The sequence below is a fragment of the Siphateles boraxobius genome, unplaced genomic scaffold (assembly GCF_051911475.1).
Source record: "Siphateles boraxobius isolate OS27281-9 unplaced genomic scaffold, OSU_SipBor_1 149, whole genome shotgun sequence".
In the NCBI taxonomy this organism is placed as follows: Eukaryota; Metazoa; Chordata; class Actinopteri; order Cypriniformes; family Leuciscidae; genus Siphateles; species Siphateles boraxobius.
This window is the reverse complement of record NW_027508754.1, coordinates 122,404-145,000: the sequence shown is the minus strand read 5'-3', so window position 1 is coordinate 145,000 and position 22,597 is coordinate 122,404. Positions and strand designations below refer to the sequence as shown.

The 22,597-nt window shown below is 35.7% G+C and overlaps 1 protein-coding gene across 7 annotated transcripts in view; it reads left to right on the top strand.

The window, feature by feature from the left end:
- The window catches only part of LOC143738540 (RIMS-binding protein 2-like), a 138,974-nt gene that overhangs the window by 57,124 nt on the left and 59,253 nt on the right, over nt 1-22,597 (top strand). For all 7 annotated transcript variants that reach the window (XM_077230537.1, XM_077230536.1, XM_077230540.1 and 4 more), the window contains exons 3-6: nt 6,836-6,943; nt 9,618-9,746; nt 13,961-14,137; nt 16,965-17,117. In XM_077230537.1, coding sequence (XP_077086652.1) covers nt 6,836-6,943; nt 9,618-9,746; nt 13,961-14,137; nt 16,965-17,117 — 567 coding nt within the window. The remainder of the gene's footprint in view (nt 1-6,835; nt 6,944-9,617; nt 9,747-13,960; nt 14,138-16,964; nt 17,118-22,597) is intronic.

The window sequence follows — 22,597 nt, the reverse complement described above, 5'->3', positions numbered from 1 at the left end:
TATCAACTATCGTTCTATCCATCTATCCATCTATCATTCTATCATTCTATCAACTATCGTTCTATCCATCTATCGTTCTATCCAACTATCGTTCTATCCATCTATCGTTCTATCCATCTATCGTTCTATCATTCTATCGTTCTATCCATCTATCGTTCTATCCAACTATCGTTCTATCCTTCTATTGTTCTATCCATCTGTCTGTCTCTCTCTGTCTCTGTTTGTCTCACCCTCTCTGTGAAAGTGATTGTGTTTAAAGGATTTACTCGAGTGTTTCCGACATGTCACATTCTGAGTGTCACATCTAAACGTCTGTCCTGACATATTCTGAGCTTGTTATTCTCCTCACAGCGCTGTTGCTTCTCTGTGCTGGAGTTTAACCAGATATAGATACACATGCAGTTCACCTGCAGATGAAAATGATGCCATCATTTATTAAAGCTCATGACTTTCCAAACCTGTGAGACTAATTCTTTAATAGATTTCAGAAGGATAAATTTAGCAGAATGTGCTTGCAGCTCTTTTCTATAGTGAATGCAGAAATTAAGGAAAGTTTTGCTCTTTGCGTGGCATTCAATTTTAATTTCTTCTGTATGTTTAATAAAAGAGTAAACGCTAACGACAGTTTTAGCTCATTTCATTTTATTTACCCAATCTAAAGTTTTGTCATATTAGTGAAACTTAAACTATAGGATAATGACAAACCTTTGTTCACTGCATATTTTCGTAGCATTTATGTACTAGTCTTCTTTTGAAGCAGCTTAATTTATTTCATGCATGAATTTAGTGAACAATGATTTCATTGTTTTAGTGAACAAACATTGTTTTGAATTAACAATTTAGTGAACAATGATTTCATTGAACGATGGAGAAAAACATTTCTCCATCGTTTTCTCTTCAGGGTCAGTTAGTCAGGATCGTGAGATCACATTTCTGTTGTGTTCGAGGGGCTTTTATTCTCTGAGCTGAATTGTGTCTGATTAATTGACTTCATGTGGAGTTCTTGGCTGAAAAGGCCCCGTTTGTTAGTGTTTGCTGGTAACCGAGGGGCCGACGCATTGAAACATTAGCGTGCCGTCACTGATCTGAGAACAGTCTCTCTTCTCACACCGGGGTCACCACCTGCGCTTCCATCATTATGTGTTTGTTAACGTTATTTCCCTCGAGTCACAAACTCGTGGCCTTTAGCCGACGGAGCGCTGGCTGAAAACCGGCGTCGCCATGGAAACCGCCTCCAGACTCGTCGCCGGGTCAGCGTGTGTTTAAAAGCAGCGCGCAGTCTTCAATTATCTCTGTTTGCATCTTTGTTGATTAGAGAGGAAGAGAGAGCGAGGGATGATGGGAACTGTCTTTTCTCAGCCAGAATATCCCCACACCTGGTGTTTCTCATCGCAATAACAAATGCAGAAGTTCTCGCTCATACTCAAACATGCATGGGTAGATCGTGATTATGATGTAAAAAAGTCAATATTATGACATACTAAAATGAAAATTCGAAATCATGACATTTAAAGACATTCAAATACTTTGAGATTAAAATGTTGAAATTGTGACAAAATCAAAATTTACATTTATTATGTAATTTTCACTTTTTAGGTCAAAATATTTTCTGTTTGTCTCACTCTCAATCCATCCATCCATCGTTTTATCGTTCTATTATTCTCTGTCTATAGTTCTCTATCTATCGTTCTCTTTATCTATTTGTCTATTATTCTCTATCTATGTATCTACTTTAGAAAATGCAATTATTTAGCTATTTTTTTTCTTGCACTGTGAAAAACAAGTACATGTCATTGTGGATGTCATAATTTTGACTTTAATCTATTAATTATGACTTAATATGTCACTTTTCATGATGTCAATGACATCTTCATTTTCACTGTTTGTCATTGATTTACAAAAGCAGTTTTTTTATTTATAAATTATGTAAAAAAATAAAAAAACAGTCAATGAATACTTTTTAAATTGTATTATATTATAATTATAATATTAAATACAATAATAATAATAATGTAAACAACTTAGATTAAACCATTAAAATGTGTTTATTCTTGATTATTGAAAGCTAAGACCAATACACTTATTACTCACAGGGGACATAATTTATGTTACAGTAATTTAACTGACAGAGAAGCCCAGCTCTAATGTGCAAAATGCAACTATAAGGCATAAAAATATTAAGATATTATGAACATTAACATCATGGTTTTCTCTAAAGCTGCTTTGAAACGCTGTGGATTGTAAAAAATTAAGAGATGTTTTCTGAAAATATTCATGACAGTGAGAAAACACTCCTGTTTGTGTGTGTGTGTGTGTGTGTGTGTGTGTGTGTGTGTGTGTGTGTGTGTGTGTGTGTGTGTGTGTGTGTGTGTGTGTGTGTGTGTGTGTGTGTGTGTGTGTGTGTGTGTGTGTGATCTGTGTAAAATTAATGACATGCAACTAATGAGTGTTTTCCTTGTCATTTATGTCTCATAAAAAATCAAAAAACTGAATGATACACATAAATCATTGTTTTTTAGGGGAATTAAATTAGCATTAAATTTACATTAAGAACTTATACAGTACAGTCTGATAGTTAAAATATAGCCTATAAAATTATATTTTTCATAAAGAAACAATTTTTTTGGTTGCATTTTACATTGACTATTAAGCGTATTTCTATATTTTTTGTGTGTAATTCTCAATAGTGATTATCATTAGATTACTGTAATTCAGTATTGTAAAATGAATTGTCATACAATACTAGACATTTCCTGACACTAAACCAGGCTTTATAATTGAATCATCTCAAACATGAATCTGATTTTCGTGTGAAATGTCTGGCCATGTGTGTGTTGTGTTGCCTCAGGATGTGTGTTTGCGAGTGTGTTTTCCCATCTGTGTGCTGGGGAACCCCTGTCGACTCCATTATGGTGTTGATGGAGGTTTCTGTTTTTATGGAGATGAGCTTTGCTCGAAGACCCTTCGCATCTGAGTCGCAACTATTAATGTAGAGCGATGCAACCCATCCATAATCGGGACAAAAGGATGGTTGGACGGCTCGGTAATGAACAGGCATCCATCATATCCCAACAGCCCCGGCGGGAGAGATAAGAGTCATGCATAACTGCACTGGCCAATCACAGCGCTTTTCAGCTTAGCACTGCAGGCACCATTGACAGTGCCCGTCAACATTACTTAAACCAAATTTAAAGTGCGCCTATTATGCTATTTTAAAGGTGTTTTGAGGTCTCATACAACAGGTTTACATGCATCAAAGGTAAACAAAAAAACACTTTAATTTTTTCGTAATATACAGTGTGCATCTTATTTTCTCAGAGTCTGAAACGGTTCGTTTGGTGATTCAGTCTCTCTAAACTCCTCCTTCCTGAGAGCCTGTTCTGCTCTGATTGGTCAGATGGCTCAGTCTGCTCTGATTTGTCCGATGAATCAGTCTGCTCTGATTTGTCTGATGGCTCAGTCTGCTGTGATTGGTCAGATGGCTCAGTCTGCTCTGATTTGTCCGATGGCTCAGTCTGCTGTGATTGGTCAGATGGCTCAGTCTGCTGTGATTAGTCAGATGGCTCAGTCTGCTGTGATTGGTCAGATGGCTCAGTCTGCTTTGATTGGTCGACTGCTTACAGCTTGTGTCCGAAATGAAACCGCCAATGTGTACATGTAAATCTTATATGACCGCATGATTATTCGGAATAAAGGAGTGATTATCTGGAACGTCATAAGTTTCATTACTTCTGTGAGGCTTATTTTCCGGCTTCCAGTATCAATGAAACTTACATTACATGCGTTTATAGCGCTCAATAATGCTTACACCGCCCTATCTTGGGTAAAAATATGAAAAATAATACTTCTGTCCGTAGCCACTTTCAATAAACAGCTGAAGACGCATCTTTTTCGGCAGCACTTGATCCAGTAATACTAACGCTTTCTCTTCTATTCAATTTTTTTTATTTAAAAAAATAAAAAATAAAATAAATTACATATACTGCGTTAGATTAAAGTGAGAAGAGTCATAGCACTTGCATATTGTTGTCTGACTGTTAGTTTAACTGCTTCTATTGTTCTCATTTGTAAGTCGCTTTGGATAAAAGCTTCTGCTAAATGAATAAATGTAAAATGTAAATGTAAAGTAAACATATGATAATCTTTTTTTGTCCCTCCAATGTACTGAAGTGTCCCTTTTTAATGATTTAGGCGACCTGCATGTTTTCCCATAAAATAATAAAATTAAATTAATATTTGAAATATATTATATTTATTCTTAAATACTGTAAAATTGCATAAATATACTATATATTTAATAATGAAATATTGTTATTACAGTAGAAATAATTCTTAAGTTTCATATTTTTATTTTGTATTGATAATCATGTTAATAAAAAATATTATTAGTCATATTGATATACAAGCAAAGAACTTTGGGCCAAATTTTGCATGCACAACAAACCTTCTTTATAATTTTTTTTGGTTTATTTGGTATAAAATTCACAATTTAAATCGCAATTTTAAAAAGGAAAAATAGCATTCCGATTTGTTCCCCGAATCGTGCAGCCGTAACATCTTATTTGCTGTGATTGACGATCTGGTCTGTCCGTCTGGCAGCGGATGATCTCAGTCTCAGGGTTGGCACACAGTGTTTGGCTGTAGTCTGGGTTTGGGACAGTCATTAGCAGAGACAGGTGCTGTCACTGAGGTCCTGTCAAAGACCGTTTCTCTCTCAGACGATGTGCGGTGTTTATGAGCGCTGCTGAATTCATTCTGTCCTGCAGTCTTGTGCTTTTTAATATGGATTAAAAAAAAATAGAGCTGTGAAACATTTAGTTCATGCACTAGTGGCTAAAACTCAGGGTCTCTGCATTTATTTGAAATATTTGTTAATCTTTTGTAACATTATTAATGTTAGTTTACTGTGTCCTTGCAGAATACAAGTATTAATTTCTATTTAAAAAAACAAAAACAAAGCATTACAGTACATGCACGTGTAACACAATACATGCCAATAAAAAAAAGCTGTACGTACTGTAGATGAAGTCTATTCCTCTGTATTTACATCTCACATTGAGGCAGTACTGAACACTGAAGTCACAGGCCAGATCCAGCTGGCATGACATGAACAAAACACACACAAATCAAAGCTGTTACCCGTTAGAATTGGCCAGCGGATCGTCAAAGATGGCGAAAATAAAGAGCAAATGAGAAATCAAGACTAATAGGGAAATGTCAGAAATGATCTTGTTTAAATTTCTTATTTAACATTGAGTTCTTGATCTATTCATTGTTTTTTAGTGTTTGTTTTTTTCCAGTTGAGAAACTGAGCTCATTAACTAGAGAGCAGCTGGCTTGCTGATATATGCTGATTTACCAGAATAGAAGTTTTCTTCCTCTTGGTTTAGTACCTAAAATGTTCCCGATGACGAATGCTATGTTTGGAAAGAAAATTACGCATTCTACAGAGCCTCTAAAATCTAAATGGACAGAAAAATATGAAATGGGAGGGAAAAATGCTTTTGCGTTCTCTTGCAATTACTTCAATATACGGGGTATTGCACCTTCACAGTGTTTACATGCTTTAGACACAGTTTATCACGGTGCACTGAGGTTTATAACAAATCTTAAAACCCTCACTCATCATTGTGTGTTGTTTGCTCGGGTTAGGTGGTCTGCGTTGTCCATCCGAAGACAAAAAACACTGGCATGTTTTTATTTATAAATCTTTCCTGGGTCTGCTTCCTTCATATCTTTGTACATGCATCTGTAAAAAGTATGCGTGTAGCTATAGCCTACGGTCCCAGGAATTATTCTCTCTGTCTGTTCCAGTGGTACGCACTGAATTCGGGAAAAAGCCTTTTAAATTTGCTGCTCCCTTTGCCTGGAATAATTTGCAAAGTACTTTGAAACTGAGGGAGCTGGTTTCATTGGACACATTTAAAGTAATTTTAAATGATTTGTAGAATGACGCATCGGGCTGTAGATGTTTTAAGTAGTTATGTATTGATATTGAAACTGATTGGATTTGCTTGTGTGTGTATAGGTGTATGTATTGATGGATGTTATTTGTAACCATGTCCCTTTAGGGAAGAATTTACAGTTGTAGAATTACATTCTTAGAATTCTATAATTCTTAGAATTAATAGAATTGGTACATTCTTAGTAGAATGTGTTATTCGCATTCCATGCCTTTCCGAATTGGGATTATTTAGGCTTTGGGCACATCCCTACTCCTTAAACGTCCCATATTGTCAAAACTGAAATTTCCTGGCTTGTTTCATGATAACAGAGGTCTAGGGTCTATAAAACTACCATATAAGTTTCAAAGCAGTCGATCCACAGACAAATGCACACAGCCTGGATAAAGTAGCTGTGCCTTTTCACGAGCTGTTGTGACTTCAGTATATTTTTGATGTCAGAACTACTCAGTCACCAATGGTGGGTCACTCAGAAAACAACAGGCCAATCAGAAGAGAGGCTCATGAATATTAAGTAGACAGGCCAAAACCGAGCTGTTCTTGGCAGAGCTCCTGGGAAAGCAGCTGTAAAAATATATTGACATGGTTTTTGGTACTTATACTGCAAATATCAGGACATCAAAACCTAAAATAAAACTTCAGAAAGTTGTACAACATGGGACCTTTAACTATGATAATCACTGAATGCCTTGAGTGGTTTATTACTTTATTTCACAGTTTTCTGCTGTTTGTGGCTGTAAATATCAGCTCCTCTTTTCAGTGTATTCTCCTGTATCTCAGATGAGACAGATTAGTTAAGCAGACTAGTGTGAGTGTGTCTTGATCTGAGTGTGTGTGTGTGTGTGTGTGTGTGTGTGTGTTCCTCTCCTCAGAATGGCAGGGATTACGGGTTCCTGGTGCGACAGAACTCAGAGCTTCTGCGAGCGCTGGAGAAGATGGAGAAATCCTGCGCCGCTCTCAGAGAGGAGAACCGGATCCTGGTGAGGAGAACCGGCACCGTACAGCTCAGCTGAGGCTGCGGAGGGGACACGTGTGCATTGAGTTGCAGATTTAATTTAAGGGATTTTTTTGTTCAGTATTTTGTATGAAAGTATGTGTGTGTGTGTGTGTATATATAGATAGATGGATTAACATTAGATAAATAAATGATAGATGGATGGATATATAGATGGATGGATTAACAATAGAATGATAAATGATAGATGGATGGATGAACAATAGATAGATAAATTATAGATAGATAGATGAACGATGGATGGATTGATAGATGGATGGATGAACAATAGATAGATAAATGATAGATGAATGGATGGATGGGTGGATGAATGAACAATAGATGGATAAATTATGGATGGATGAACAATAGATAAATAATAGATGGATGGATGGATGAACAATAGATAAATGGTAGATGGATGATGGATGGATGGATTAACAATAGATAGATAAATGATAGATGGATGGATGGATGGATGAACAATAGATAGATAAATCATAGATGGATGGATGGATGAACAATAGATAAATGATAGATGGATGATGGATGGATGGATGGATGAACAATAGATAGATAAATGATAGATGGATGGATGGATAAACAATAGATAGATAAATGATAGATGGATGGATGGATGAACAATAGATAAATGATAGATGGATGGATGGATGAACAATAGATAAATGATAGATGATGGGTGGATGAACAATAGATAGATAAATTATAGATGGATGGATGGATGAACAATAGATAGATAAATGATAGATGGATGAACAATAGATAAATGATAGATGGATGATGGATGGATGGATGGATGAACAATAGATAGATAAATGATGGATGGATGGATGGATGAACAATAGATAAATGATAGATGGATGATGGATGGATGGATTAACAATTGATAGATAAATGATAGATGATGGATGGATTAACAATAGATAGATAAATGATAGATGGATGGATGGATTAACAATAGATAGATAAATTATAGATGGATGATGGATGGATGGATTAACAATTGATAGATAAATTATAGATGGATGGATGGATGAACAATAGATAGATAAATGATAGATTGATGATGGATGGATGGATTAACAATAGATATAAATGATAGATGGATGGATGGATGGATGAACAATAGATAGATAAATTATAGATGGATGATGGATGGATGGATTAACAATTGATAGATAAATTATAGATGGATGGATGGATGAACAATAGATAGATAAATGATAGATTGATGATGGATGGATGGATTAACAATAGATATAAATGATAGATGGATGGATGGATGGATGAACAATAGATAGATAAATTATAGATGGATGGATGGATGAACAATAGATAGATAAATTATAGATTGATGATGGATGGATGGATTAACAATAGATATAAATGATAGATGGATGATGGATGGATTGATGAACAGTAGATAGATAAATGATAGATGGATGGATGGATGGATGGATTAACAATAGATAGATAAATGATAGATGATGGATGGATTAACAATAGATAGATAAATTATAGATGGATGGATGGATGAACAATAGATAGATAAATGATAGATGATGGATGGATTAACAATAGATAGATAAATTATAGATGGATGGATGGATGAACAATAGATAGATAAATGATAGATGATGGATGGATTAACAATAGATAGATAAATTATAGATGGATGGATGGATGAACAATAGATAGATAAATGATAGATGATGGGTGGATTAACAATAGATAGATAAATTATAGATGGATGGATGGATGAACAATAGATAGATAAATGATAATTGATGATGGATGGATGGATTAACAATAGATAGATAAATTATAGATGGATGGATGGATGAACAATAGATAGATAAATGATAGATGATCGGTGGATTAACAATAGATATAAATGATAGATGGATGGATGGATGGATAAACAATGGATGGATGGATGGATGGATTAACAACAGATAGATAATGATAGATGGATGAACGATAGAACATTTCTAATTTTTAGTTTCACTTGAAGTACTAAAATAACTAAAACTAAATGTAATAAAACTAATAAATAAAAATTAATAAAAACGGTATAGATCTTATTTAAAAATAGTAAACGCAATAAAATTAATACAATTTTAAAAAATAAAGTGAAAACTATTTTTTTAAATTAAAATCTAATTCAAAATAATAGCAAAAAACAATATTATAATATTATTATTACTATAATATTACCATAACATTTTAATAGTATAAAGATAATCAAGGTTTATTTTTATCCTTTTATCCTTAAATGGGCTTTTATACAGTCATAGATATTGCATGTGCAAGTATTAATTTATTTGGTAAATAGCATTGCAGCACTTAATATTCTTCATATTGGGGTTTATTTTGTGAAAATGTCCAGCATTTATAAATTACAAATATTTTTATAAAGATCAAGGAAAATAGCATTAGCCCCTTAAGATTTTCATTTTCATCATATTTAATAATATTTTAGTTTGTTTGCATTTCACAGGAATAGTCCTGTTGTGCAACAATTAATGTTTTTATTTATTTATTTATTTTTTTACACCAAACATGTTGCTTTATATATTTCACCACCTTCTTAAACCTGGTTTTGAGTCTCTCGAATGCTCGCTCTTGTGTCTCGTCAGAGGAAGAGCAGTTCTCCAGAGACGGAGGAGAAGGTGAAGAGGTTGAGGAAGAAGAACACCGAACTCGCCGTCATCGCCAAGCGTCTGGAGGAGAGAGCGCGCAAACTGCAGGAGGCCAACCTGAAAGTGGTGTGTATTCATCTGTTCATCTCCTGACGGTGTGGACTGCATTATTATAGCACTTTAAAGGGGATTTGGCAACTATTTCAACTTAAGCCCTATTCGCACGGGATAATTATTACCTGGTGACCTCTAGTCATTTGTAATAATTGCGGAGTTTGTCTGAGATCTTAATCCCGTGCGAATCGGCCATGTCTGTAATTTGTAAAGTAAAAATTCCCCCGCAAATTACCTACTATATTTCGCCGAACACCGAGGTCCTGTGATAATATTAGCCCCGTGCGAATCGACATCTCTGTGATTTGGCCGGATCGTATATCATTTTTTCAAGGTTTTTGTTTCATGTGCGCCTTTTTATCTATCTTTCGCGAAGAATGGAGGCTGGTTTGGAGTGTTTTGATAGTATTTTGGGTGCTGGGTCATATCGCTATACACAACTACACAATTTGCAGAAAGTGAAAGCTGAAAATCATCAGAAGAGCAAAAACAAAAAGAATGATTAGATGGAGATGAATGATATGTATAGCAGCATGCGGTAAGGAACTTTATTCTGTTTATGTCATAATATGTCATACAGCTACACCTATAACGAAAATACATTTCCAAGCAATATCATATTGACGTCATATCCGGGAGATAAGCCGGTAAATTTGAGTAAAATCACAGGCTTCGGTTATCCCGTGCGAATGTGCCACATGAAATTCAGATGTGGCGGGGTAATTTTTAAATCACACGAGGTCCCCAGATAGTACTAATCCCGTGCGAATAGGGCTTTAAAGGGATAGTTCACCCAAAAATGTAAATTCTGTCAGTAATTACTCTCCCTCATGTTGTTCAACCCCGTAAGACCTTCGTTCATCTTCAGAACACGAATGAAGATATTTGTGATTAAATCTGAGAGCTGGATCACTCCTCCATAGGCTTCTAAGGGATTGAAACTTGTTCCCTGAAAAGTTATTAAAGTCATTGTTAAAATAGTCCAAGTGACTACAGTGGCTCAATCTTAAGATTATCAAGCGACGAGAATACTTTTTGTGCGCAAAAACAAACAAAAATAACGACTTTATTTCAACTAATCATGTCCTTCTCTGTGGGCCTCGAGTCAGTTAACGTAGTGTGATTGCGTAGAGCTACGTCACACGTAGGCTCACTATTGGCCGACGCTGGTCATGTGATGCATGTGACGTACAACACAGAAGCGCTGCGCTGTTACACTAGTGAACTCACTCGAGGCCCACAGAGAAGGAAATGAAGAGTTGAAATAAAGTCGTTATTTTTGTTTTTGCGCACAAAAAATATTCTCGTCGCTCGATAATCTTAAGGTTGAGCCACTGTAGTCACTTGGACTATTTTAACGATGTCTTTAATAAGTTTTCGGGGAACAAGTTTCAATCCCTTAGAAGCCTATGGAGGAGTGATCCAGCTCTCAGATTTAATCAAAAATATCTTAATTCGTGTTCGGAAGATGAACGAAGGTCTTACGGGGTTGAACAACATGAGGGAGAGTAAATACTGACAGAATTTACATTTTTGGGTGAACTATCCCTTTAATAAAACCATTTAGAAATCATTTGGATGTTAAACAGCCTTGAAATATTGACTTTTCCAGAAAGTTTGCTTTGATTGAAACTTATTTTGCTCAAAATAATGTTACACAAGTTCGTCCATCGTTTTCATATGAAGTATATCAGGGATTTAAGGCAACACATTTCAGGCAAAACCATGTTGCTGTTTTTCACGCACTGTTCAATTTTTAGATCCCATTACAAACTTTCAGACTAGTGAAACAAACACATTTAAAATACACTTTTAAGTGTTCATTTTATTTCACTTTATCGGTTTGCGTCTGTAGATTTCAATATCAATACAAATATTCAAATCAAAATATCATTCGCCTCATTCATATAACATTCTATTTCTAAAAACATATTGGAAATGTGTATTTATTCTGTATGTTGACAGTATTTTCTGATCTATGGAGTTATAAAAAGAGAAAACCAAAATCCACTCTGTAAAAATCTTCAAATCTAATGTCTACAAAATGAAACAAATTTGTTTCCAGATTTCTGTCCTGGAAATAAATGCACATTAGTGGATATTTAATTAGACAATGCATTATTTTCATATTTCAGAAAACAATTGTCTTAAATGCATTGTGATTAATAGATATCACCATACATTCCCAGTTGTTTAGTGTGTTTTTTACACTGGTATTTCGCCTTAAATGTATTTCAGTCATCAGTGTACAAGTAAAGGGGTTTATTTAAGGTCTGATTATGAAGGCATAACATGCACTTTATACTTTTAAAGGGATAGATGATCAGTAAATGATGACAAAATATTACGTTTTAATGGAACTATTCATTTATTTTATTGCTGGATTTTTGAACTAATTATCATCTCCTTTTTCTGGATATTGAAATCCTTCTTTAAAACTGTACAATACACACCTTCCCAACCCATCCAGTGTTTACTAGTCAAACACACTCTTCCATCGCTCTCTTATGTCTCAGATATAAAGGCAAGCCACAGATTTATTGATGGTTGTGTGTCGACTTTGTTCTGAATGACCGTGACTATTTAAATACATTACAGATCTATTGTTGAACAACCTTCTGTTTTACAATGACATTGAGCTTTTGATGTAGAGCAACAACACTGGTTACACAACACACGACGAATCTACACACGCAACACTGGTTACACAACACAAGACGAATCTACACATGCAACACTGGTTACACAACACACGACGAATCTACACACGCAACACTGGTTACACAACACACGACGAATCTACACACGCAACACTGGTTACACAACACAAGACGAATCTACACATGCAACACTGGTTACACAACACACGACGAATCTACACACGCAACACTGGTTACACAACACACGACGAATCTACACACACAACACTGGTTACACAACACACGACGAATCTACACACGCAACACTGGTTACACAAGACACGACGAATCTACACACACAACACTGGTTACACAACACAAGACGAATCTACACACACAATACTGGTTACACAACACAAGACGAATCTACACACGCAACACTGGTTACACAACACACGACGAATCTACACACGCAACACTGGTTACACAACACAAGACGAATCTACACACACAACACTGGTTACACAACACAAGACGAATCTACACACGCAACACTGGTTACACAACACACGACGAATCTACACATGCAACACTGGCTACACAACACACGACGAATCTACACACACAATACTGGTTACACAACACAAGACGAATCTACACACGCAACACTGGTTACACAACACACGACGAATCTACACACGCAACACTGGTTACACAACACACAACGAATCTACACACAATACTGGTTACACAACACAAGACGAATCTACACACGCAACACTGGTTACACAACACACGACGAATCTACACACGCAACACTGGTTACACAACACACAACGAATCTACACACACAACACTGGTTACACAACACAAGACGAATCTACACACTCAACACTGGTTACACAACACAAGACGAATCTACACACGCAACACTGGTTACACAACACAAGACGAATCTACACACACAACACTGGTTACACAACACAAGACGAATCTACACACGCAACACTGGTTACACAACACACAACAAATCTACACCACGGTTACACAACACAAGACGAATCTACACACACAATACTGTGGTAGAGAAGTGGATGATGACGTGAGAGTTTAAACATAAAGACACTGGTGTGTGTGTGTGTGTGTGTGTGTGTGTGTGTGTGTGTGTGTGTGTGTGTGTGTGTGTGTGTGTGTGTGTGTGTGTGTGTACCACTGTAACTCTAGTCCACCTCTACGGCCACCTGTCAGCCCTCTGAGAATCATGGATAATAATGACTGACGGTCACAGCACAACACCTGTTATCCGTTTGTGTCAGCACACACACACACACACACACACTTGAACAAACACACTCACTCTCTCACAAACACACACACACACACACACTCTCTCACTCTCTCTCTCTCTCTCTCTCTCTCACGCACACACAAACACGCACACACACACTCGCACACACTCACACACACTCGCACACACTCACACACACACACACACACACACACACACACACACACACACACACACACACACACACACACACACACACACACACACTCATGCTGTAGCTGATGTTATTCTGTCTCCAGGTGAACTCTCCTCTGCCGGTGAGGTCTGGCGCTGTGGATCAGTACAGGCGTGCGTTTGCCCGTCAGCGAGCCCGAGACCTGGCGCAGCACGCAGACACACTTCTGTGTAGAGACAAGCAGATCTCGGCGCTGCAGCAGGAGTGCAGACAGCTGGAGAACCGGCTCGGGCACGGCGAGGTACACACACCATCACACACAACACCTCATACTATTTGCTAAGTCTAGCAACACTAGTACTGTGACTTAAAGGGATACTTCATATTTACCCCATGATTTACTCACCCTCAAGTCATCGTAGGTGTATATGACTTTCTTCTTTCAGACGAATACAATCAGAGTTATATTAAAAAAATAGTTTTTTAATATCAGTGAATGACCGTTTATGTTTTGATGTCCATAAAAGTGCATCTATTCATGATAAAAGTGCATCTATCCATCATAAAAGTGCATCTATCCATCATAAAAGTGCATCTGTCCATTATAAAAGTGCATCTATTCATGATAATAGTGCATCTGTCCATTAAAATCGTGCATCCATTCATGATAAAAGTGCATCTATTCATGATAATAGTGCATCTGTCCATTATAAAAGTGCATCTATTCATGATAATAGTGCATCTAATCATAAAAGTGCATCTATCCATCATAAAAGTGCATCTATCCATCATAAAAGTGCATCTATTCATGATAATAGTGCATCTGTCCATCATAAAAGTGTATTTGTCCATGATAAAAGTGCATCTGTACATTATAATAGTGTATCTATTCATGATAAAAGTGCATCTGTACATTATAATAGTGTATCTATTCATGATAAAAGTGCATCTGTCCATTATAATAGTGCATCCATTCATGATAAAAGTGCATCTGTCATCATAAAAGTGCATCTGTCCATCATAAAAGTCCATCTATTCATGATAATAGTGCATCTGTCCATCATAAAAGTGCATCTGTCCATGATAAAAGTGCATCTGTACATTATAATAGTGTATCTATTCATGATAAAAGTGCATCTATCCATAATAAAAGGGAATCTATTCATGATAATAGTGCATCTGTCCATTATAAAAGTTCATCTATCCATCATAAAAGTGCATCTCATCATAAAAGTGCATCTATCCATCATAAAAGTGCATCTGTCCATGATAAAAGTGCATCTGTCCATTATAATAGTGTATCTATTCATGATAAAAGTGCATCTGTCCATTATAATAGTGTATCTATTCATGATAATAGTGCATCTGTTCATGATAATAGTGCACCTATTCATGATAATAGTGCATCTATCTATCATAAAAGTGCATCTGTCCATCATAAAAAGTGCATCTGTCCATCATAAAAGTGCATCTGTCCATCATAATATTGCATCTATCCATCATAATAGTGCATCTATTCATGGTAAAAGTGCATCTGTCCATTATAATAGTGCATCTGTCCATCATAATATTGCATCTATCCATTATAATAATGCATCTATTCATGATAAAAGTGCATCTGTCCATCATAATAGTGCATCTGTCCATCATAAAAGTGCATCTATCCATCATAAAAGTGCATCTATTCATGATAATAGTGCATCTATCCATCATAAAAGTGCATCTGTCCATCATAAAAGTGCATCTATCATCACAAAAGTGCAATTATTCATGATAATAGTGCATCTATTCATCATAAAAGTGCATCTATCCATCATAAAAGTGCATCTATCCATGATTAAAGTGCTCCACACGGCTCCGGGGGTTAATAAAGGCCTTCTGTAGTGGAGCGATGCGTTTGTGTTAGAAAAATATCCATATTTAAAACTTTAAAGTTATTTTACTTTATAAAGTTTTAAATATGGATATTTTTCTTACACAAACGCATCACATGATGGACAGATGCACTTTTAATCATGAATAGATGCACTTTTATAAACTTCAAAACAGAAACTTCCATTCACTGCCATTATAAAGCTTGGAAGAGCCAGGACATTTTTTAATATAACTCTGATTGTATTCGTCTGAAAGAAGAATGTTATTTACTGTACACATAGGACGGCTTCAGGGTGAGTAAATCATGGCTAATTTTAATTTTTGGGTAAACTATCCCTTTAATTATTGCTGATTTGCATCAGAATCGGAATCTGTTCATGTTTTTTTTTTTAAATTAAGTTCTTAAAAAAAGAGTTGATTTTTGCCAACAAATTTTAGTCAGCCATAGTCTTGTATTTATTTAATTTAATTTATTTTTTTTATTTTTTATCTTATTAGGTTATTTTGCATCAGAATCAGATTAGATATTTTCTGTTATATGTTCAACTGGATGTTTGTAATAATTACTAAATATGTAACATGATTCCTCTTTGGAGTTCCAACAACGTTTCAGTCAGGCTTATTATTTTATTTTAATATTATTTTATTATTATTTTTTTTTAAATTAAACTTTATTTTTTTCATCTTATTTTCTTAAGTTATTTTGCATCAGAATCAGATTAGATGTTTTTTGTAATCAAATTCTTAAAATATATGATCAACTGAATGTTTGTAATAATTACTAAATAAATAACATGATTTCTGTGCAGTTTTTCTTATATTTCAACTCTTATATTGTTCACTCTTTGGAGTAGATGTTTTTCCAACCAAAATTATGCAGTCTCATGGGTATCGATTGATTGACTGATTGATATATTTATTTTATTTTGCATCAGATTAGATCTGTTCTGTTCTTGTTTTTTTATATATATATATATGACCAACTTACTAAATACATAACATGATTCCTGTGCATTTGCTCTTATATTCCAGCTCATAGTTCCCTCTTGCATTTTCATTATTATGACTTATGTCTCCACCTGCAGGAGATGTCATGTACTGCACATAGCCAGCATTCACTGAACACACACTTTTAAGTACATCCGCATAACATTGAAGTGTGAACCTGGCACAGAACCTAAATGTGTCTCACTGCAGGACTATTTAAGTGATCTGCAAAACACGATGATTGATCTCCTCCATGTGTGTCTCAGGGTCCTGTGGGAGTCAGTGAGTTTGAGCGTCTCCTGAAGGAGTCTCAGAAGGAGGTTCTGCGTCTCCAGAGACAGCTGTCGGTCTCTTCTACCAGAGATCAGAGCAGCGCGACTGCAGAAAACACTTCAGAGAGACAAGACAGAGACGACAGGGTGAGTGCCGACACAAAACAAGCCTGTTTCCCGACATTGAGCAAAAAATCACTCTGTGATATGAATATAAACCTTCGCATCAGGCGCATTTTACAGATGAGAATCCATGAAATGCATTATTAGACCGTTTTCTAAGGATGCACAATATTAAAAGCATTTAAAAATCATAACATTATATAGTGCTATTATGAAATCATAAAAGTAGCAATTGAGTTAAATAAATATATGCACTGCGTGTTTCAGAGTGAACCGCGGCACTGTAATTATTGACATGCGTGCAGGTTATGTGTTTCTTCGGTGTCTCAGAGTGGCTTTGTGGGTTTCCAATAGTGCTGAACGATTAATCATATCACAATCACAATCGCGATATCAAGCCTATGCGATTATATGACGCAAAATGCTGCGATTTTACATGAAATAAACAAATTAGGGCTGGTAATGCAATTAACGCAGCATCTGTTATTTTTTGTCATCCTTTGGCTAGTGTTACATGATCCCTCTCTTATTCATCCGAATGCTTTTAAACCATTCATGCGGACAAGTCAAAAGAGAGCGCGCTGCCTGTGAATGTGTTGACTGAGACTCACAGAAAGACGCGCGCCAGTATCATGCGCAACCACTGGCCGTGCGCCAGAAACGGTTCTCTTTCGCGCTTCAACGAACAATAACACACACAATTATGCCAAAATGTCATTTTGTTGAGTATCTTCATTACATAAGAGCAGTGTTATGATGTACGTAAAGACTTGTGAGAGAATGAGGCGTGTGTGAGATCCTCGTCTCTGTCAGCAGCGGCTGCTCTTAAAGGGCCAGCAGCCAATAAAGCTTTCTGTCAGTAAAATTAATCAAAGAACAATGGGAACACAGAAAATTACTCACTGTAGCTTTTGTAGCTTTAATAAGGATTAGTCTATATATAATTTATGCAGTGCAGACTGTTTGATAACTTTATTCAATTTCTGTATATTTGTCCTACCTGTTAGACAGGAAGGATAATTTTTATCCAGACATCAATGTCTTATTGATCATCATCAATCATTTAGTTGTTGTTGCTAGTTTGAGTTGAGAAATACACATTTCAGAATTATCACTTCTCTGTGTGTGCATTTTGCTTTAGAATCAAGCAAGTTGACTCATGAAACCATTTGTTTATTATATTGCATATCGCAACCGCAATATTGACCTCAATAATCGCAATATGACATTTTCCCCAAATAGTGCAGCCCTAGTTTCCAATAACATGCATTTGGAAATGCATATAAAGTCTGATGCGCTTTGTGTTTCATAGCAAAGTGTTGCACTGTTATCATTTACAAGCGTCTCAAACTCCATCTCTGTATATGCTGTGAGTTTGGTTTGCTTATAATGTTCATCTGGAAACGCAACATGCGCCATGATTTCTCCAGATGTGTGATGTAAATCACTTATAAACCTACGCCAACACAGTAGAATACATCTGTATGTTTTTAAATATGCAAACTGTTCAACACAATTTCAAAATAAAAGTCTAAACCCTCGTTCTGAGTTTGCATGTTTTGATGTCCACTAGGGTTGGGCGGTATTTCGGTAATATCGTATACCACGGGGTCTTAAAATAGCAACGGTATCAGTTTCAATACCGTCATTACCGGCACTTATATATAATAAATAAATATAATTTATTCAATGCCTAAAAATGCTTATGTAGTTGTCATCAAGTGACAGTGTGGAGGAGAGAGAGAGAGAGAAGGGAGAGGCAGTAAATACTGACTAGGCAATTTGTAAATGTTGCAAAAAAAAAGGTGACCGCGAGAGATGGAAACACCTCTAACCTAATGTCGCATCTCCGAAACAACCACCCACTCAGTGCTGCGAGGATGCATTTTGCCCCGAGTTCATTAAATAAGCGCATTCGTTTATATTTGTTAAAATATTATAATGTTATTTTTTTTTTTACGTTGATAATGAAAACTGAACAGCACGAGTAAGATGGGATGCATCGGGAGTCAGACATTGACCACTTAATTAAGTTTCATTTTGTAAAAGGCCTTTCTTTAAAGTGAATTTCGTTTTGTATAAATTGTATCCTAATTTTAATATTTTTTTTTTTTATCAACCAATAATAAATAAGAATCAAATATAGCATACAACATAATCATGACATGATCATGCGCTGGCGCGCCGCGGTCACTTGCATTTAAATCTCATTATAAATTAACCGAAACTCAGTGTATGTCTCACAGACATGAAAGATATCTAAATAAAGCTTGAAATTTCATTAAACGAAACAATTCAAAATGTAAAGAAATAGGCCACTCGCTGATTATTTAATCCATGATGTGCATTTCTCTCTATGCGCGTTCTATACGGAAATGGCGATCATCAAATTAAACGAAACTATTCCAAACGAAAAGAAATCGGCTAGCCTACTCTCTGATTATTTAATCCATGATGTGCATTTCTCTCTATCGTTCACTATGGAGATGGCGATTCGTCAATTTCTTTAAACGAAACAATTCAAAATGAAAAGAAATATAGGCAGCATTTACTCTCGGATTAATCCATGATGTGCATTTCTCTCTATAGGTGCGTTCACTACGGAGATATCAATCGTCAATTTCTTTAAACGAAACAATTCAAAACGAAAAGAAAAAGGCTAGCCTATACCTTCTGATTATGTAATCCATGATTTGCATTTCTCTCTATATATGCGCGTTCACTAGGAGATGGCGATCGTCAGCTTAATCTTTGCAGCACTGACAGAAAAGTTGTATTAATAAAAATCAATGGACGCGTGTCACCGGATTTACAAATGCACTTCTGGCTTGTTGCTTGTTAATTCAATTTAAATGAATTAATAAAATGAATACAATTGTCATAATTAAGATAATTAAATATTATTAATTGTCCCATTTTTGCTCATTTATAAATAGTATTTATATCTACCACCCCCTGAGCACCTGGGTTAAACAATTATTTGGCGCCACCATATTATAACGGCCCACGTATTAAAAATAGTCGAGTCTAAATAGGGCTCCAGCTCATATTACATTTAATGCCGTCAACAGGGATCAGACACAACGTGCACGGGTTGGCCTTGATTTTTTTTGTGTGTGTTTTTTATGCCCGATCTGGTATTCAGTTTCTGAACGGTGTAGACACAAGCCAACAGTTTGGTGACGCTGTCTGAGCCTTATGTCATAATTTTTAATTAGTCACGGTAATATCGTATACCCCGGTAAAATAGGGAGGAGGTTTGACGGTATCAAAATTTGGATACCGCCCAAGCCTAATGTCCACATGTTCTTTTTCAAGAAATCACAGTGGCTGTAGCATTTCTATCGTAAAGAAGTGGCCAAATATTAAAGATTTGAATTAAAAGTTTGGCCAATATTAAACAAGGATTTGATCTGCTGTAAAGTGTAAAAACACCAGGCCGCTGTGCTCTGCAGGCATTTGATATAATACATAATATACTTAAGTTAATTGTTTATATTATGTATATTATGTATTTTAACAGTGTTGTTCAATTAAATCATATTTATTTTGAACCAATTATTATTGCCCCATTGTTATTATATATGTATTTTAAGTCATTAAGGCTATTGTTCACTTAGGTCTATTTTTATTACCACAAAAAAAAATCTGATTAATCGTCAATATAGTCGACCAATAACACGATTACCAAAATAATCTTTGGTGACAGCCCTAAATTACCTAAATGGGTCAGTGGCAGTGTTATTTTAGTTTTTAGGTTCATTTTAAGTAATTTTGTCATTTTTATTAGTTAATTTTTTTATACATTTATTTCAGTTTTTTAAGTTGCCATCTAGCTGAAATAAGTTGTTTTTTTGATATATATATTTTTCCTGTTATCTTTTTCAAATAAATATTTTTCCATACTGTTTTTTATTAATTTATTTCAGTTACAGTACAAAATGAAGATGAGAAATGTGTTGCTTTGAAAACTAGTTGAAATATAAGTATTTGTATTTAATTTAATTTTAGTTCATGTTCATTTTATTTCAATTAACCTAGTATATATATATATATATATAAATAATTTAAAAAGAATTTTTTTTTCTTACAGTTTTAGTTAACTGTAATAACTTTGGTCAATGGTCTCTGCTAAAAGTGTCACAGAAAACCGTTTTTGTGTGAAATTATTATAATTCAAGAGATGTTTGGGAAGCAGATTTTTAATTTTCCCATTCTTCCCACATTGTTCATATCATTCTTTTGGAGTCTTTGCTTCACAATCTGGGTTGTGAAGCAAAACCAGTTGAAACCACTGGCCTACATCACACTAACCGTCCTGGTTTAATCCGCTCAATCCACTGGTGAACTGTTGTAATGCTGTTATTGCTCAGCCGTTTCTCTGTGCTCTTAAGTGTCATTGATATAAACGGGATTCTTTCCTGGATGGAGTCACTTCCTCTGTGAAGGAGTCGGGATTATTGTCCACGTGTTTACGATGGGTCTCTTCCTGTGGGGTTTTTTCAGGGCTTATTTTGTGTTTACACTGAAATGAATGATGTTTCTGCTCTTATGTAATGGACTACACCATAATCTGCAATACTGGCTAATGAGCAACTCTATATACTGAACCCAACACAGTGTGTGTGTGTGTGTGTGTGTATGTATGTGTACTTGTACAACTATCTTTGTGAGGACAAAGAGAGTGAAGTGAGGACATTTTGTCAGATCCTCACTTTCTAAGAGCTCTTTAAAGGCCTGTTTGAAGGTCAAGACTTGGTTTTAGGGATTAGGTATAATTAGGTCAAGGGTAGATGTAGGGTTCAGGTTAGGCAGTTACTGTAGCTGTGCTGGGTAGAGATTGGGTTAATGAATGTCCTCACAATGATAGAGTAGATATATGCGGTGTGCATGTGTTCGTATGTATATTTTTGTGTGTGTGTATATATATGTTTGTGTTCATGTGTATGTGTGCATGCGTGTGTGGGTGTGTATGTTTGTGTTCGTGTGTGTGTGCATGTGTGTGTGTTTGTTCATGTTTGTTTGTGTGCGTGCGTGCATATGTTTGTGTGTTCATGTATGTGTACATGTGCGTATGTGAATATATGTGTGTGTGTGTATGTGTGCGTTTGTGTATGTGCGTGTATATGTGCGTGTGTGTGTGTATATGTATGTGTGCGTTTGTGTATGTGCATGTGTGTGTATGTGTGCATGTGCATATGTGTACATATGTGTGTGTGTGTATGTATGTGTGCGTTTGTGTATGTGCATGTGTGTGTATGTGTGCATGTGCATATGTGTACATATGTGTGTGTGTGTGTGTGTATGTTTGTGTGCGTTTGTGTATATGCGTGTGCGTGTGTGAGTTCATGGATTTTTATATGTGTGTGGTTTGTGTATATTGCGCATATATAACTATGACTTTCTGCAAAGCTGCTTGAAAGCGCAAAACTTTTGAAGAATTATGCAAATACATTTGAATTGACTTGATGCTTGTTCAAACTTCAAGATGAAGTTTGTTGGCG